Source organism: Melanotaenia boesemani, chromosome 21 (genome assembly GCF_017639745.1).
Source record: "Melanotaenia boesemani isolate fMelBoe1 chromosome 21, fMelBoe1.pri, whole genome shotgun sequence".
Lineage (NCBI taxonomy): Eukaryota > Metazoa > Chordata > Actinopteri > Atheriniformes > Melanotaeniidae > Melanotaenia > Melanotaenia boesemani.
In genome coordinates this window covers 9,567,612-9,581,086 of record NC_055702.1, presented here as the reverse complement: position 1 = coordinate 9,581,086, position 13,475 = coordinate 9,567,612, and the positions used below count along the sequence as shown (strand labels likewise).

Below are 13,475 nucleotides of genomic sequence, written 5' to 3'. Positions count from 1 at the left end.
AACAGCGCCTCTGTGTGGTGAAGGTTATTACTACAATTTTCCTAAATTAATTATGTCAAAACTGCCTAAATCAGAAAATGACCAGAAGAGTCCATGAGGTTTTAAAATTGAGAATATGGTAAAAACTTATAGGAGGGTGTGGAGATAAATGGTCAGTGTGGAAGCTGGCGATGATGTGGGTGACATGGGGAGAAATATAATGACAGCTGAGGTGAGTCATGTCTATTTTTATTCAGCCGCATGTCGCTGCAGAAAAGAATCACAGCTAAACAGACGTGTTATTCTTGTCTTGTTTCCTATCAACAGATGAGAAATCAAGTCCAAAAAAGCTTTTCCCTCAGAAAAAACTCAGAAAACAAGGCACATGCTTATAATTCAGTCATCAAACACAAATCCTAAGAATATCTATAACATCCCATTATTGTTCATAAAACAACTTTTAAAATATGCCATTGCCAGATAGCAACAGATAGATTGTTACAGATAATAAAGTTAAAGGTCAAATCTTCACCTTTCACTCGTGTCAGACATTTTTTTTTTTTACTTCTTCCAACCTGTTCTTTTTCCCCATCCTCTTTCCCATCTCATTCACTGCACTCTTATCATAACACTTCCAAAATTCCTCTTTTTGTGTTTAAACTTCATCATTCAGGGCAATATTTACAGAACTTTTTTCAGTTTTCCCAACCAGCTCTTTCCGTTCTGTCAGTCTAGCTGATTTTTGTTTCTTACACATTTCTCAGGTTTTCACTCTGAATTCATATCTTCAAACAATGCTCTGTTTTATTCATTGTTTAACCAAATGAATTGGATAAAAGAGTAAATGAGATTAAATATTCAAATGTGCTACATGTGAGGCCAATCCAAACATATTTTGTGATAAAACATGTGGCTGATGAAATCTCTCGCTGCAACCTGGAATAATAATGTTAAAAAGCCAAGAATATATTAATGTGTTTTTTTTTAAAAAAATGCTGCTCCGTGTTCCCACAGAGTCTTGGTTTGTCAAGTCCAGATGAGGATCTTTTCAGTGCGTAGTGGATCCAGGGCGCCACACACAAGGTTGAAGACCAAGATTGGAAGTGCTGAACCTTGGCCTGGGGACCCTGGTGGGTTGAGAAGCACCAGTGGGGCCTATGGGACTTATATCTGGGGCACTTTTAAACTGCTTGCTGGCCTGTGGAGGGACTGAGGGCTGAAGGTGGGAAAAAGTAGGAAGCTGAACTGGATTTGGAGCAGGAGCAGAGGAGAAGTTGGGGAGCTGAGGGAGTGGAGCTGTTGGGGCAGGAGGCATTGGGGGAGACAGAGGAGAGGTGGCCCACTGAGGTTGGTAAGCCTGGGGTGGAGACTGATGCTGTTGGTAGGGGGTGGAACCAGCAGTGGGTGGAGGAGACATGGCATTAGAGCACCTTAGTGGTTCTCCGAGTGTTGTTGCTGATCGAGGTACAATAACCTTGAGGGCGGGCCCTGTGGCTGTCGGAGGGGGTGTGGAGAAGCGCTTTACCTCATACACTCGTGCAGTCTTCTGAGGACCACTCGTCATTCCTCTCTGTTGCTGATGGCTGGAGGTTTCCTGGGGAACACCCCCTCCATAACTAAACAGGGAAGAGCTGAGCTGGTATGGCTGGTGGCTCATAATATCCACAGCCTTGATGCTTGTTCTCTGCCCTTTGGATCCAGCTGTCCCAGACTTTGTCACCTCAGGTTTCTTCTGGGCCTTTGGAGGGCAGGAGGGAGAAACAAGAGGGTTATAATTGATGGGAGGTGGAGCACGGATGTTGGATGAGTATTTCCAGGTGGATGGAAGTGAAGGAGTAGGTGAGGGCTCCCTTATCTGAGCAGGAGAGTAAGGAACTGCAGCAACAGATGGAGATCGCTCTACAACATACCAGTCCATCCTGTTCTGTCTGCGAGCAAACAGCTGACCACCCTTTCCCTCAAGTTGTGGCACCTTTGGGGTCTGTGGTTTGGGAGCCACAGGGGGTGGCCTGGGTCCTCGCTGAGCCTGCATAAAGTTACAGGCCTCTGCCCCAAGCCTTAACCAGTCCTCTTCCGGGCCTGATTCATGCCCAGCCTCCCCACTGGGTGCAGCTCCAGTCTCTGCACCTGGGGTTCTCCCAAAATGGTCATCCATATTCTGAATTATCGATAGTAAGTCAGGGTTTGGAGAAACATCTTTGCTCTTGAGTGCACTGAACAACGGCTTTTTGTTGGTACGACGACGAGCATCGCTCAGGATACCAGTGCGAGCAGCTGGAACAGAGATGCGTTGCTCACGTGTCACCACTGAGTCAGTGGCTGGAGCCTGGGGAGGGGAAGCAGGAGTTGCTCCGCCTGTCACGTTGTAAGGGTGGATAGATGGAAATGTAGAGGGGTGGATGGGAGTAGGAGTAGGGAAGGGAACCTGAGTTAAATCAGGAGGGGGACATGGAGTGGAAATGGGAGAAGCTGAAATGCAGGTCGAGGGATGTGGAGGTGTAGGAGAAAGAGTGGAGAGGTATGGCAGTGAAGGTAGAGGTGAGAAGGGTTTAGCAGATGATGCCAGAGAACCTTGAACTGCAGACTGTGAGAGTGGGGTTGAAGGAGAAGCGGGAATTTGTAGATTTGTAGGAGGCTGAGAGAAAGGGATAGAAGACACAGAGGAGGGAGGTGAAAGAGCTGATGGAGGAGAGTTACTGTTGTTATTTCTTGGAGGGATATACAAAGAGGTGCTAGACACCGCTCTTCTTGCATCTGCCCCTGCTTGATGATGAGTAGGCTGGATGGTCACCATGGATACTGCTGCCGCAGGTTTGGTTGCCATAGTTATGGCTGTGGGCTTGGGTTGGGGAGGGCGAAACATTACAGAGGTTACAGATGCACGAGAAGGGGTTGAGCCAGGGGTGAAGGGACGAGCAGTTCGATTAAGTACACTGGGGTTAGGATTGAAGCTGGTGTTACTGTGTGAGTCTGTGCTGTTGTTTGGACTAAACTCGGGGTTAGATGTTGAATTAGGGTTGCCATGGTGCCCATTTTGACTTCGAAGGGGGGTTTGTGAGGGTGGGCTCAGAACAACACTGGCTCGACTGACAGTTACTGGCCCTCCATTGGCCAACGCCACTGCTGGAGGAGACATGTGTGCAGAGTGGTTAATGATTGGCTGCTTTGTGATGCTACTCTCCAGCTTTGAGCTGTGATTGACTGAGCTCTCCAACTCTGAGACCTCCAACCCTGGGCTTTGATAGTCAGAAGTCACTTGTTGTGAAGTTTGATATGCTGAGATGTCCAGGTCTGTTCTGTGATTAGTTGTCGGTGTTGTTGGAGTTGTTGGTGTGGTTGATGGGCAAGCGGAGCTTCTCCTATCCAGCAGGTCAAGATAACCAGAGTCCCACGTAGGGTCAAAAGAGGTTGAGAATCCCTCTTCATCAACTTCTGATCCACTAAGGATGGAACTTCCTCCTTCCTCCTCTGTCTCTCCCTCTGTCTCCCCACCTTGATTTCCTTCAGCTTTGCCGAAGCAGGTCAGCGTGTACTTCTTGGCTCTTTGCCGGCGCTTCTTGAACATAAGAACCCCTTTTGAGTTGGGGTTGGGAGCATCAGTCAGCAAAGATGCAATAGAGCGGCATTTGGTGCGAGCTTCCTTCACCTGTTTCTCCACCACACTCTCTCCACGCTGCAACTCTGAAAGACAGATAGACAAAAGAGAGAAAGACTAAAATAAATTAGTTGAAATGGGCAGAAGAACAACAAAGAAGCTGCAACAGGAATTCTGTTTAATAAAAAATAACAAGGAACAGGCAACAAATAATGGAAGCATTACAGCATGACAGCTCTCCGACTGCAGATAGTGGCTGATTTATACAGTATTATCACAGTGAGAAGCAGCAGTGAACATTACCAGTGACAGACAGAAGAGTGTGATGTGGATTTAGAACAAAGAATTCCTGCTGCTCTCCAGAGTTGAGTCACCTTTTCCGGGAAGGTTAGATCACTGTGTCTCTCCTTCATAGACTGTGGTGGAAGCTCTTAGCAAGCAAACATTACCTTTGCCACATTCACTTCCACAAAAGATCACATTCAGCAGCATAGATACAATATTTAAAAAAAATAATAAATTAAAGACACCAAAACAGAATTGAGCTAAATAATAGTGTTGTTTTTCTTTGTTGGAGAAAGATTTTGGGCAGTAAAGGACTGGAATCTGAAGCAAAACTTGCAATGTTACTTCTGATCTGGTAAGTAAAAAGCTAGCATAGTTTACATTGTGAATGCACATCATGTAGTTATAATGTTTCTCACAGCTTTAATATGTTTACCGCCATGTCTGTGTTTTATTGTAAGCAGCCTGCACAAATCGCAAACACCTTGAATACTGAATAAGAATGAAAGCACTGACCTACACAATGTTTTGAAATACTCTGCCCTCTTGTGGTAAAACATTTCAAAGCCCAAAGCTACAAAATCCTCTATCTTGAAAATAAAATCAAGTAAACATAATATCCTCTTGAAGGATTGAATAAGAATAGTGTAAGTGCACTGGCATGTGCATATGTGTCTGTGCCCTTGCCTAATCCAAGTCTATTTGAGTCTTTAGTATCTTGGCTCACCTCACAAAAATATACTCATGACGTAACTATAGACTAATGCAGCCTCTGCAAAAAAAACACATTAATATTTTATGCATTTTCATAAAGTCAAATACAATAAAAACAAAGATAGTAAATCAAATATGACAAACAACCCGAATATCAAACTTTTTTTCCCCTCAAAGTTTAGATAATACTATAAACAAAACATGATCCATGGCCATGTTTGCAGCTCTATGGTTGTAATTTTGCGGGGAGCTCTGCCCAGAATTAATTTATATGCCGATAGTAATTTTGTTAGTTTACTTTTTGATCATAAACTAAAATATTGGATCACAAATGCTGCCAAAGTGAATCATCCTGAGGGATACACAGATACAACTAATTTTAACAATCTAGCAGAAGTGTTGTGCTATTAACTAAACCATCATCCTGGTGGTAGGGCTTTAAGAAAAGTCATAGGTTATGTTTAATTGGGAAATTATGGATGCCATCACAAGTCATTGGGCCATTTTGAGACCAGAGTATAAAAAGTTGTTTGTTTTATTTGTGCACTGAGTATTGTAGTTGTATTGTTGAAAATACGGCTTCATCATGTTAGTAAAACTACAGTATAAACTTCTTTAATTTTACTTTGCGGCACATAATAATGAAACCATCGCAGTTAAAATTGCTTCAAATTCTTCTCATTTCTATATTAAAATTCAAGTCTTATATAACAAAGCAAACCATAGTAAACTTTCTGTGGAGCACCCATGTATTAAAAGCAAGTTAATCCTTCAAAATAAGGTCAATCCCTTTAATCTGAGATCTGATTTTGCCTTAAATCCACGCATCAACCGAGTTATGTAAGAGTGCAGTGTGTCTTACCTGCATACACAGTGTGTGGGTCTGTGTGTCCAGCTTTGTCTGAACAAGAAGGAGATGTGAGGTCCCTCATCTCACAGCTGTGAGTGTGTGCGTGTGTGTGCCCTTAACCTCCCTCAGACCCTCCCACACACACCCTAACAGAGTCCAACTCGGCTCTGAGTGGGGACCCGTGCAGTGTCTGTCTCTCTGCTCCTCTCTCAAGCCACAGCCCATGTAAAGACCTTTGTCTGTATTCAGCAACTGAAACCAACACATGATGTCAACCCTCTATTCCTGTCTGTCAGTCTGACAGACATCAAACACCTGTCCTGTCTCTGCCCACATACATACAAAGAGGGGAAGACCCCTCACCACAGGATATTTAGACAGCAGTGTCATTGAGTGTTTGTGCACATGTGCGTGTTCTTCTGTGTGTGTTTGAGTTCATAAAGCCAATGATAGGTTACAGAGGAAAGTGCATCCATAACTCTTCGCTGATGTGCTGCTCTCTGTTGCTGACACTTCACACCTGAGTAACACCACGCACACACAGACACACAAATATATAACGACAGAGCCATTAATCCCATATGAAAAGCTAAAGTCTGTGTGTGTGTGTTTGTAACGGGAGAAAGGGCAGGTCCTTGGACACCATAGCCATCATTCGAACTACAGTAAAGCCTTCATCCTACAATAAAGTCATTCAGGTCTTTGGCTCTTGTACCATTCATTCCTGAAATATTCACTTAGCTGAATAAAGAACGCAGTCAGCTCATATCTATTCCGTTCAGTCAGCTACCATCCTTGTTCAAATGATTGTTCAACCAGACAAAGTTTTTAAAACTGAATTTGCAGAAATTTTTTAGGATTTTATGAGAAAAAAACGATAATTTGCTGTATTAGAAATGTCTGGATCTGAAGATTGATACCATCCCATTAATGTACTGTTTGTATAACAGTGAAGTTGAATATTGGTAGACCTCTTAGATTTATTTATGTATTTATTTTAAAATCCAAGCAATATCCTTTCTTCCTACTTTCTGCATATTTTCCTTCTTTCATACTTTGTATTCATCTATACCGCCCCTTACACGTATTTATTTTTGTTTTTCAAACCTATTATGTACCTGTTAAATATCCAATAATCATAACTTCTCAGAACAATAGGGGGGCAGCTTAAAATAACTTGTCTTGAAAACCAACGAATACATTTTCACACATCTTATATTGTAGCTGACAAATGTTTATTCACTTTTAAAGATTTTTTTCTTAGTTTCTGTCAATTATAAGCAAAATGACTACTCATTTTGTCATCATAATCATGGATCTTTTTAAATACATATGCCACTTTGAAAAGACAAATGGACCCATACCGCAGCTTTCCTAAACACACACTGATAAACATTCATTCGTGACGTAATCAGCTGGTCTGTAAATCAGTGTTGAGCTCAGCCTGTCGATCAGAGGCTTTAATACCTATAAATACACCCACTGAGGCAAATGCTCAGAATACTGACAGAAGAGACACACTGCTGTTTCAGGAGACCCAGGAGAGGTAGAGGGGGAGGTGGAATACCTCTACTGGTATCTGGTATATCTCACCACATCACTGTCAGCTTGTAAATGTAAATGGATACGCCAGGTACAAGAAAAGACCACTAGGGGGTGATCTAGCAAAAGAATTAAAGCCATGCAGGCCACAGCTGATGCCTTTGGTGACAATAATGGAATGTTTTTTACTCTAACTAATAAAGGAAGAAATCTCTGTGTGTTTGCGTTTTTTGTTTTACCTATACATCTGATCTAAATCAGCCTGGGTGGATGTATTCCAGGAAAAGAAAGGAAATTCAGTATTAAGTTTGAAGTTAGTTGACATGCATTGGTCTAAGTAGATTATATTCTTTTCATGAGAACAGGGAAATCCAACCAGAGCTACTCCTACAGACTGCAACATGACAACATGTAAGTCATTTTGCAGAAAATGGACTGGAGCTAGAAATTTCCTCAGCAGAATTCACTGCAACTCTTCAGTGAGCACAAGTTGTATAATGACTTGGTTAAAAACTTTGCCAGTAAGTCTCCCAGTGAAACTGACCAAGTTGTTCAATTGGTCATGCCCTCAAAAACATTCCATAAATGAAATTCTTCTGCTGCCCCTAGTGGCAGCCCGGGAAAATATGGCTCATTCAAGCGTTTCCATGTCAGAGTAAACAAAGAGTTATCACTTCCTGGTTGAGTTTAGGCAATAACATTACTTGGTTAGGGTTAGAAAACAAAACTTCTTAGTTAGCGTTCAGCTGGTTGCCTTGGTGACGCATCATCATATCACACTGACTCATTTTACTTCCTGGTTGCATTTAGCTAACATCACTTGTTACATTTTGACATTTCACATGCAGTATGTGGTTCTCACAACAACTTGGGTTCATTTCTTCATAAAAAAATAATTATAGGTTGTTATTGCCTGCATGAACAAATGACCAGTGGGGTTGGTCATTACTTTCTTTGAACACTGTGTTCTCTGTACCATCTTTCCATCATGTAATTTTCTTTCATAGGAGCTTTGACTTCCATAGGAACTGACTCGTTGCACTTTCTCTGACTAGATTTTAGCTGGTCTGATTTTTGCATTCCAATTGCAAATCACAAACAGCATTGTTTAGACTTGATGAATATTTTTTTTAAAAACTGAAAAATAGAAGATACTCACTGGCTTGTCGAGCTTTATCCATGTAGGTGGTGGAAAGTTCATCGCTTACTGGGGCCTGCTGAAGTCCCACCATGGGGACCAGGTGACTACCAGAGCTCAGCCTCAGAACTTCTTTAGCCCGTTCTGGGGACACTAAAGGTGGGCAGGCCAGCGCAGTGCAGCCTCCTGCCTCCTGAAAACCGCTATCCCCTTCTCCCTCTGCATCCACGTTCCTCTGATCAGGGGTTGGGGTGAGTGTATGAGGGGTCAGGGTGTGTGGCGTGTGTGCAGGAGTGGTCCATTCTGTATGGAGGGGCAGGTAAATGAGCTCTCTGCGAGGGACACCAGCAAGACACTGAGCATCCCATTGCCCCTGCAGGGTAACTCCTGCATCTGTTGCACTCTCATAACTAAATATAATGACATAACACAAATAATTGTTATTTATTTTAATGTATATTGAGAAAACATGAAGAACATGGATGTGCGTCCATACTGCATTGGGATTTTTAGGCGACTCTAAGCCTCCATCTCTTACCCACTCATCTCTGAGGTCTCCTCTTCTTGGTTGTCATAGCGTGCAGGTGAGCGTGCATGAGGAGGTGTGCGTCGTTGGCGTCGCTGGTGTGTGTGAGAATGTGTGTCTGCATCGCTGTCTGTTTCTCCATAGTAAGCCTCACTGTCTGGGGGGGAAGTAACGCCCCTGGGTAACTCAGTGGGTGAGAGGAGGGAGTCACTGTGGTAGTTTGAGGGAGTTGCAGGAGGAGACAAGACCCTCATGGAGGATCGAGGTGAAACAGAGCGATTTGAGTAATTTGAGCAGTGGAACCCTGAGGGGACCCTGGAAACAAACAAAACGGACAAGCTGTAAAAATGCAGAACATGCAGCAGCTTGTATGATGTGGTGTGTTATAGCTCTGAGTGTGTGTGTGCGTGTGTGCGTGCGTGTGTGCGTGCGTGCGTGTGTGTGTGAGTGCACGCGTGTGTGTAAGACTATGTTCTGACCTTTTAATTCTCAGATTCAGTGTAGCGTTCTCTGTATCTATGAGGCTCATGGCCTGAGCATGACTGAGTTCTGCACACATGTGGTCACCGATGGCAACCAGCTCGTCTTGCTCCTTGAGTCCAGCTCGGCATGCTTTGCTGCGCCTGCGTACCTAAGGAGAAGAAAGGACAAATAACACATTAATATTTTTTGCTAGTTCAAAAAGAAGATAAATTAACCCAAAAAAAGGTTTCTAGCACCTTTTTAAACTTGTCATTAATGGACTCGATATGTCCCAAATGGACATGCCAGCTTATATAAACTTACTGTGAGCTATTATTTTGTTTTTTAAATCCAAGTCTTGTTTCTGAACTTTTTTGTTCTTCATAAACAAACAAAACCCAGCATTTTAAATTAATATTAATAATACTTTAATTGAAAACGTATTATTAATTATAAAAGAGTACAACTGCATCTTTTTATTCAAATGACTTATTGCCGTTGTAAAAACACAGCAAATGCACTATTTGGGAAATACTAGATCAATACTAGAAATACTAGATGGGGAAAAAAATCCATTGGAAATCTGACATGTTGACGTTGCACCCTTCCGATGACCCAGCCACTGTTCACTTATCATCAGAAATGGTCTCCATGAAAGAGCATCTGTCAAGAAGACAGTCTTAAGGGGGAGAAACAGGGCGAAAACACTGAGTATATGCCAAATGAAACAACAGCAGTGTGGGATCATCTTGACTGAAAACAGAACAAAAGGCAGGCAGCCGTCATCTAAAGCAGAGCTTTGAAATGTCCTTCGAGAAGCCTGGAGAGCTATTCCTAAAAACTATTTCAAGAAGTTGTATGAAAGCTTGTTTAAGAGGGTTCAGACTATGCAGAAGAATAAAAGTAGTCACACCAAATATTAACTTAAAAACTCTTTAGAATTGTACAAATTCTTTTTCTACATTATATACTTTTTCTTCTCTTTATGTATGTACATGTTTCAGGAAATCAGTGGCCTCATTTCCTGTTTCCCTGGAAATTTATTGAGAAATAAATTGGATGTACAAAGAGTAATAATGGTCAAATAATAATAATAGTTTTGCATTTGATTTAACATTTGATTTTAACTAATTGCCATAAATCTGAAAATTGAAAACTGAGATGGGTATGCATTAAAAAATAACAGTATGTTGGAGGCAGAAATCTGCGTATTTTGTTAAAGATTCACACTAATTCACTGCTGCCGTATGTTGTTATTCATAAATGAGTAAATATGCTTTACTAAACTTTTCATTTTACTGTTGCTTTCTAAAAAAATTTTTAATTTTTTTTTTTTTATTTATTTATGTTACAAAAAGTTGAAAATAACCAGGATTTCAGCTTCAAGGCTGTCATTAAACTGCTACTTTCACCATCTCCTTATATACAGATTTGTTTAAATATTCATTAGTGTGTGAGGTACACGCAAGAATACTTTTTTACCAACTCAGTCCAGGCTGTTTAAAAAGGTCTAGCTCACAGATTTTAAATAGTGTGTGGGAAAAAAAAACACTGTTATCTACAATATGTTAAAAAAAAAAAAATTATAATAAATATTTTTTTCTTTTCTTTTTTGACTGATTTGGCAGTTAGCCAAAAGTTCTTTGAGTTACTGAAATAGTGCCAAATATTGTCAGTAAGTGAGACAGTTTGAGTTAGTGGCAGCCATCACCGTCCCTGCATCATGCAGCTGCTGGAGGTCGCTAACAGATGATGTCATAGGCCCCCTTTAGGGAGTATGTCGGGGTGGGGGATAGTGGGTTTAAAATGAAAGGTGAGCATTCTTGTCCATGAGAATACACGTCTCTAAAATTAGAAGATAAGGTTGTCCCATCTGTTCCCTCCCATACACACTGATACAAACACTTCCTCACTGTTGAAGGTAAAAATGTTGAGTGTACCCAAGCGTCTACTTGAAGCATTAGATTTATCAAAAGGGTATCTCTTGACCCAGTTATCCCACTGTACTGTCACACCAAGGGGGCAAGGACAAGCTGTCTATCTCATACTTTCCCACTGAGGGGCAAATGTACACACAGCACAAGCGAGCATCGTAAAAGAGGGGGTTTGAACAGCTGCATCACCAGTCGGGAGCAGTGGGCATGTCTGTTATTCACCATATGTTGCCCCCACATTCCCAAAATAAAGCCGTGCAGGAAAATCAACGGCATTCCTCGACAGACAGAAAGAGACAGGCTCTGCTGTGATGGGAATCACACACAAACAAAAACACACACAATACTGGTTTTAAAAGCTTAATGAGAAATGAAAATGTGAATGTGCATCTGCACATGTGTGTGTACGTCTGTATCTTAGTGTGTGAACAAGAGGTCGGCCTTTTTCCATGCTCAGCTTCCAACCCCTCTTAAATGAGCTATTTTGATCCTCCAGTCCAAGCTGGGCTTATCTGAGGTATGCCCAACCGCACACAAGCCAACACCCAAGTGATATGTTACACACAATAAGAAGAAGATGCACACACACTGATCAAACTCCCAGTCTGAGGTGACCTTATCTGCTTGAAAATCCTAGATAAAGATGGGTCTCTGGTGCCAGAGCCACGCTGCATCCATTTTAAAGAATCTGACAGCTTCTGAGTGACCGACAAGCTTTCACCATTGGAGTGAGCGAGGTCACGCTCCTGCTGTCAGGAATAGCTTTTTCTATTAGCAAGAACATCTTGGACTGTGAGCAAATGTGAATGTCTATACATCTAAAGCTGATGATGACAGATATAACAAACAACTGTGTTCTGTTTCCAAAATTCACATATTATGCTAATGAAGGACAGATATACAAAAACAGCCTCAATGTAATGAAGAAAAAATGCTCTTTATGTCAAAAACATATCCTGGACCTTTTTATAAGTTGTGCTAAAGCTTGATACCAGAATGCAGTGAAGAAACTTGAGTCAAGATCAAACCCAAATATGTGTTCACACTGCTCCCTGACCCAGAACCTCAATTACAACAGGTGATGGTTAAACTGAGCTGGGCCATGGCCAAATGAGTGTGACTAAACTAGTACTGCAGTATTGTATTGCTGTGTAAAAAAGGGATGAGGAATACGTCTGAGCAAATACTGCAAAAAAACTCAGCTTGCAAAACAAACTAATAAAATCAAATATGTTGCTAAAAATATGCAAAATTATCTGCAAATAGATCAAAAAGTCCCACAGGCTCACATAGACTAAAGTGACAAGTATTGTCTTATGACAAGGGATACAGTCAAGGTTTATTTTCTACCATATCATTTTGATAATAGTGACATATTAGAAAGACTAATTAAGATAATTAAGGACCAAAAGGCTTCATCTAAGTTAAATGTTTTCACATTTAAAAAAGAAAAAAATCTTAAAATAATTATTTTTAATTATGATTATATTAAAAATTTTAATTAAACACTTCTTTTCAGACAAAAAATATTTACATTATGGTCTGATTTTTATGCATACATACATACAGTTGATGCCAAAGATTAATGTGAAGATCTCTTCTGATTATATGCTTTTTTTTTAAGAAAAGAAAAAAAATTAAGTGTTTTAACAGATCAGTATCATCTTAGTTGAACGCAAACCAAAAGCTGAGATGGAATTACTGATTGCACAATGTTGTCACAAAAATATAGCAAAAGCTACATGACTGCATAAACAGGAATCCTTGTTTTCTATTATTTATCTATTTTAAAATCAGAGCAATCTTTGCAAGCACCAAAATTTAAATTCCTTGTGGCACCAATTTAGTACCAAAACTCTTACAATTACAACCATTCAAACCACAAGAGTGACCATCAAGGCCTCAAACTGCATTTAAAATTTATATTAAGTCTTGTCCATAACATACCAGTGCTCCAGTTATACACACAAACTTGTGCCTACTCTACTGTACCTTTGCCACCTGTAGAGGTTTTTGCTGCTCTGCTCCTCCCTGTAGTCTGAAACCCCATGGGGCTCCTCCAGAGAGTGAGACCACAATCTCATCTGCAACCATCCCAAAAGCTCCCAGACCTCTGTGTATGTGTGTGTTTGTGAGATGCTATCTCCCCTTCTTCAGTCCCTCACACTCGGGTGAGAATCAATGAGAGTCTCTTATTGCGATCTGTGATCACTCCACCTAATAGGAGGAAGGAGGTGGCTGGCTTTCATCTGCTTCCACTGGAATGCTGCGTCAGAGGGTGGGAGGGTGAGAAGGGAGCTAAAGTGTATGTGTTTGTGTATATGTGTGTCCATCATCCTCCCCTGCATTCAACACTTGCCATGTCAGTCTCAAGCACCACATACAGAAGGGGATGCTTGCTGATATACACTCCAGAAATAACCATCAGGACTGTACCCTGTTCAAACTCC

At 41.3% G+C, this 13,475-nt stretch overlaps 1 protein-coding gene across 1 annotated transcript; it reads right to left on the bottom strand.

The window, feature by feature from the left end:
- Positions 1-212: 212 nt before the first annotated feature.
- On the bottom strand, positions 213-13,119 carry LOC121633089 (synaptopodin 2-like protein). Its single transcript, XM_041974965.1, has 5 exons — positions 13,018-13,119; positions 9,109-9,260; positions 8,642-8,944; positions 8,125-8,513; positions 213-3,660 (listed from the first exon to the last, which is right to left on the bottom strand). The coding sequence occupies exons 1-5, from the start codon at positions 13,117-13,119 to the stop codon at positions 1,028-1,030; spliced, it is 3,579 nt and encodes a 1,192-aa protein (XP_041830899.1). The 3' UTR covers positions 213-1,027.
- Positions 13,120-13,475: the final 356 nt, after the last annotated feature.

What these genes read in the sequence shown, in the direction of transcription:
- LOC121633089 (XM_041974965.1), bottom strand. Translation starts at nt 13,119, where the DNA reads ATGGTTGCAGATGAGATTGTGGTCTCACTCTCTGGAGGAGCCCCATGG. An exon ending in AACCTCTACAGGTGGCAAAG is followed by an intron (nt 9,261 to 13,017) that starts GTACAGTAGAGT and finishes TCTTCTCCTTAG; the next exon opens with GTACGCAGGCGCAGCAAAGC. An exon ending in CTGAATCTGAGAATTAAAAG is followed by an intron (nt 8,945 to 9,108) that starts GTCAGAACATAG and finishes GTTTGTTTCCAG; the next exon opens with GGTCCCCTCAGGGTTCCACT.